This window comes from Castanea sativa, chromosome 2, assembly GCF_040712315.1.
Source record: "Castanea sativa cultivar Marrone di Chiusa Pesio chromosome 2, ASM4071231v1".
Classification (NCBI taxonomy): Eukaryota; Viridiplantae; Streptophyta; class Magnoliopsida; order Fagales; family Fagaceae; genus Castanea; species Castanea sativa.
Window position 1 is genome coordinate 20,380,475 of NC_134014.1, and position 5,979 is coordinate 20,386,453.

Sequence of the window (5,979 nt, forward strand, 5' to 3'; positions counted from 1 at the left end):
TTATAAAAAAAAGTCATTGCCTTTTGAATCTGATTTGCAGGCTGTCCTGGAATATTCAACTTGAGGGACAGAGCAAAGTGGGAGTGAAGAAGACTGCTGTAGGCAAATGATCTGAGAGGTCTATGCTGCCCAACCTGAACAGCCCACTCACTAATATTCAAGCAGAAACAAAAAAGCTCGAGCTAAACCAAAGCTTTGTTAAAAGCAGGAACTGTAATGGGTGGGTTTCAAGGATTTGACCAGACATAATTTATAATCAAAAGAAACATACTCAGTACAAGTACAATTGCCATAACCACATCTAGTAGAAGTACCTGATAAACCTGATTCATTCACACCATTCAGAAATAACTCATTACCAGTTTGAAAACTACAGATCATTATGTTCCATTCAATTTAAACATTTGAACACAGACATCAACAAGATATCAAGCAGATGCGGCAGCTTCTTCCAGCAACTGTTTCACCTTGGTGATATAATCACTCATCGCTTCATCCTTGGATTTCCCTGGGGGAGAAAACGTTCAAATTTTCTTAGTATAGGCCACGATAACACAGAGCAACTAAATTAACTAGATTGTTGCAACTGATCAGTAGCCCATTATGAAAATTGTTTGAATTACTTACTAATAACATATCAGTATCCGAGGTAGGTGGGATCCCCGATATACTCTGCAATTTGATCAAGCCGCACATTTACATAGTCATGGTTATTGGCATCCTGAACCACAGCAGTTTCTTGTTCCAAATCCTTGCTAACAAGATTTCCAAACACACCCTCATGTTTACCATACAAAACCAAAACAGGTCCCCCACGGCGAGGCAGTGCAGTCTCAAGAAAGTCTTGTGAAACACCTTGGATTAACTCCCTACTCTCATCCATCGATACATCACACATTCTCGGTCCAACTACATCCACAACCTCCCCTTTCTTCAAGTACAATCTCCCCCCTTTCAAATCCTTGCTAATTATCCTAACCCGAATGTGACTCTTAAGCCAAGAAGCCTTAATGCTAGTGGTCATTGTCGTTGTCGTTGTCTCCATCTTCCTCTTTTTCGAGTTTGATGCTGCTTCTCTCAATTTTTTCAAGCAAATCTCCTCTTCTTTAGACCCCAATTCAGCAAGATGTTGGACTCGAACTTGCACTTTCTCTTCACTCTTAGAGAGCTCCAAAACAACCTCAGACTTACTCTCTAATACCTTAACGATTCGACCCTTCAAACCCACATCTCTCCCTGCAATGACTCTAACATTTTTCCCAACAGAAAACCTAAATGGCTCATCCACCTTCTCGACAAACCCTAACCCGTGCTTCCCAGTGTGTCTCTTCTGTACAACAATTTCAACATCCTCTTTCGCGTTCTTCCCAATCCCTCTCCCTTCTTTCCATCCGTATCCGGCGAGCAAAGCCTTGCCGAAACCCTCAACCGGCGTATCATCAAACTCTTGAAACCCATTATCGTCAGGTAACCTCTTCAAATCATCCCTCAGCTTCTGAAGCAACATGTTCTCCACACCCTTATTGTTTTCAGATCGCGGCGGCAGTTCTTGTTCGTCGACGCCGCCATTGGATTCGGATTTTGGGGTTTTGTTGTTGTTGTTGCGGATAGTGAGGCCGTAGGATATGGCAGTCTTGTCGTCGAGGGAGTCAGGTGCCGCGGCCTCGAAGGAGAGCGGCGGCGCGGCGGCGGAAGAGGAGATCGGGAGTTCGAGATTCTTCATGCGTTTGTGAGGTCTCCATTCGTTCTCGATGGGAGCGATTACTGGAATGGGTCTTTTGGGTTGGGTGGTTTTGGAAGAGGCGTCGAATTCGGTTATGAATTGAACTTGCTTGGAATCTTCGGAGGGTTTGATAATGGGTTTAGGTTTTGAAGAAGAAGAAGAAGAAGAAAAGGGCTTTTTGGATTGCAGAGAGAATTTCATCATCTTCTTCGAAATCAACTAGGTCAATGAAATATTCTATATATAATCATAGCAGTAGAAGCAGTCCACCCCTCCAGCAGCAAATATAAAGGAAACTGAATAAGAGAAACGAGAGAGAGACAGATACTACCGGAGAGGAGTAGGCAGGGCGGTGGCTTCGACTGGTAATTTGGTGCCACAGTCCCTTTTTTTTTATGTTGTCAAATTTGAAATCAATCCATCCGGGCCGTTTTTTTTTTTTTTTACACCCAAGAAAGCCAGGCGTAACTAGTTTTTGTTGGAATATTTATTCTAAAAATTTTTATATATTTTAGCGTAAAGATTTTTTTTTTTTCTATTTTTCAAAAGCATTTACATTATATTTTTTATTTGAGAAATGATATGTTCACAATATTTTTACAACAAATTCTAAGTGGCAGGATGTTACTGATTGTTATTGTTGGGGCAAAAAATTAATCTTAGTGTTAGGTTCAAATTTGAACCAATAACAACTAACCACCTATGATTTGTTGTAAAAATGTTGTGGACGTAGCACCTCTCTTTTTATTTTATACTAATCTTATCGCACGCACTTTGTGCGTGAAATGAGACTTTCTTTCTTTTTTTAGTGGTAGTAGCAAAAAAAAATCTATATTTTTTTATTACATATATAAATTTTTTTATACGATTTTCAAATTTATTAATCTACTTATAAATTATATTCTCAAAATAAAAATTATATATGTAAAATAAAAATTATATATATATTCTTTTTTTTTATTATATATATAATTTTTATTTTGAGAATCTAATTTATAAGTAGATTAATAAATTTACATATATAATTTTTATTTTGAGAATTTAATTTATAAGTAGATTAATAAATTTGAAAATCATATCAAAAATAAATAAATAAATAAATTTGAAAATCAATAGGAAAGTGACCATATTTTTTAGGTAATGTTTTAGTAGAAATTAGGGTTGTATTTTTACCAAATTGTCCTTTAATTTTATATATATATTTAAATTCGTTTTTAGATAAACGTGAGGTGTTTAACTTATTTTTCTATTTAAAAAAAAAAAACAATAAGCGTATAGTTGCTTTGAATAAGAGGATAGTGGAAGAATGTTCCTATTTTGTAGACAATATTTTAGTGCAAGTTAGACATGTATTTACCAAACTATCCTTTAGTTTTGTCTCTACTTAAACCTAGGGTGTAGGTGTATTTTGGAATAAAAAAATCCGGCTATATATTTTATTAAAATATTTATTTTCATCAATTTTTTTTTATTCTTTCAAATCATCTATTTCTCTCTCTTTTTTGTGTATATGATAAACAAATATTAGAAAAATAGATGTGAATATGAATAGTAACTGTATATATTTATACTGTTAAATTAATAACAATTTCAATTTATATAATTTTATATGGATTGATGTTAGTAATTTGTGAAGTTGTATGTACAAAATTTACCCCTTTTCATATAATACATGGACTAATATATCAAGAATTATGTTGAGTCAAAGGAGAAGTGCGAAAGGGAAGAAATATGATTTTTTTTTTTTTTTTGGTTAGAAGAAAAGAGGTGAGAGAAAAAAAATAGAAAGAAATTGTTTTTTTAAGTCCTACCAATTTTTCATTTTCCATAAGAAAACCCTTTGGGGTGACCCACAAAATGCTAGTTAAGAGTTTTGATCAAAATAACTCATAGATGTCATGAGGTATTAGCAGCCTCAACTTATTTATTTGGCAATATTATGGGAGACTTCCAAATTATGGTCTAAGTTGTGCAGGCTTTGAATCAGATCTTAAAATGTATCGGGTATATAGTTTTATACTTGACAATTTTTTACCTATATATATATATAAATAGTTTATACCCAGTTACCCAATATAATAATTTTTCCATCTGCGGGTCCATTTAGAAATAGTTTATTTAACTGAAATTGAAAACTTTTTGTTAAAAGTGTTGTAAATAAAAGTAAAAACTAACTAAAATAGTATAGTGGGATCTATGAATAGTACCAAAAAGTGATGTGAGACCCATGAATAGTAACAAAAATAAGCTAAATAGTAGCAAAAATAAGTTTAATAGTAAAATAAACTGACTTTAAACTCTAATTTCAAACACAACAGAAATAAGCTAGTTTGTTTTCACACTAAAGCTAACCCTAAGTTGTTTATGTTCCAAAACTTGCACCACAAATCTAACCTCGTATTTTGCACACAAAAAAACTTGACTTGAAGCTATTGTATTTTTACGAGAAATAAGCCCGGCTTGCTTTCACACAAAAAACTATCCTAGAGGTGTGTTGGGTACCATGTGATTATTGTATATAAATAGACCCTAAACTATACCCGTTACAATATGATTATTATATATAAATGGATCTTTTGTCAAACAAAAAAATGGGTCATAATTAAGACAATAAGATCATAAAAGAATCATGAAAATTAGAGCATTGACATGCTTTGGCCAAGGAGACTAATGAGATTGGGGAAAGAGGATTTATTTAAATAACTAAAAAAACATGCTTTTTTATAAATGAGAAGGATACGTCTTGATAAAAAAAAAAAGGGCATATGCCATAACATAAATTGTGCAAGAATATATGGTTCTACTCTTTTTCTTTTTCTTTTAATTCCAGTAAAGTAAATGGAAAGAAAAAAAAGAATAAAATAATTAAGAAATGACACTCGGATTCTATTCTATTCTATTCTATATGATAGGAATAGAAATTGCCTTTATTATGATTGTTCTTGAAACAACAACAATCATTTTTTTTCTATGATTCATTAGAACAAAAACAAAAGACCCAACCCAATCAGGACCGGGGGCCGGGCTGTGGAAGTAAAAGTAAAAAAGGATCTTGCAGACGAAAGCAAAGATGTACTCTTTTTTATTATTTATTTAATTTTAATTTGTATATTTATTATTACTCTCTATTTACTATTTATTAATTCTATAATTTTTTATATATAAGAAATTCATTGCTATATAATTTATAGTTTATAGTTTATATAATATATAATATTCTTGGGGCATTAGGTGGTTATATATCTAAATTTATATTTATTGGAATAGTGGAGTTGAGATGTCACTTTCGAGCCCTTACTTTAGCTAAATGAAATCACTGATTTTTATTTTCTATATTTTTTATATTTTTCTATGTCTCTATAATTAGATATTTATATAATAATTATATACTGAATAATAAGGAGGTATAAAGAGAGGGCCCTTTTTCAAGCTTTACTGTTTTTGTGCAATATAATTTAGTAATTATCCTTTTTCAATTGAGGGAGATGGCTGAGTAGACTAAAGCGTTGGATTGCTAATCCATTGTACGGGTTTTTCATACCAAGGGTTCAAAACCCTCTCTTTCTGCTTTAGTCAATGACTTGGTATTTTTTCTTTATCTTTCAATTTCTCTTTCAATGAATCTTTTTTCTTTCTTTTTAATTAATATTAGTTAATAGTTAAAAATGTGGAATAAATAAAATCCTAAGAAAATTTTAAAAACTTTATTGTTATTTTTTATTTTTCACTCTTCACGTCCAGGATTCCGTCTTGGATCATTAAATAGGAATCCGGAGGTAAAGAGAGAAACAAAGAATTCCACTATTGTGTAAACAAATAGTTTAAGAGTAAGCATTACACAATCTCCAAGATCCCTTTTTTTTCTTTTTTTCGAAAAAAAGATAATATTCTCCATTTTTATACCACATATCTTATGTTGACACCACGAAATTGTTTTTCTAAATCTATAGAAATATAAAAGAATTTTCAGAAATTCATTTATAATAAGAGTCAAGTCTTTCATTACCAAAAGCTTTTTCATACCCGCAATTAGATATTGCGGAGGAATCTACTAGGTTCTTTCATTGTAAAAGAGGGTCTGAATGAGGAACTGGGGGGACCCCAGACTTATTGTGGCAATCCAAGATTTTCATTATTTGAATCAAAGGGTTATATTATAAGACTTATCTGATCTTATGAATTGTTAGAATTTTTTTTTTTTTTTGAATAAATCATGAATTTTTCTAGGACCGTATTAAAGATCTCATTGAAAACTT

At 32.1% G+C, this 5,979-nt stretch overlaps 1 protein-coding gene across 1 annotated transcript; it reads right to left on the reverse strand.

The window, feature by feature from the left end:
* Positions 1-221: 221 nt before the first annotated feature.
* Positions 222-2,133, reverse strand: LOC142624516 (protein MOS2). The gene is made up of 2 exons (XM_075798102.1): positions 628-2,133; positions 222-508 (listed from the first exon to the last, which is right to left on the reverse strand). The coding sequence occupies exon 1, from the start codon at positions 1,925-1,927 to the stop codon at positions 638-640; it is 1,290 nt and encodes a 429-aa protein (XP_075654217.1). The 5' UTR covers positions 1,928-2,133; the 3' UTR covers positions 222-508; positions 628-637.
* Between the last annotated feature and the right edge of the window lie 3,846 nt (positions 2,134-5,979).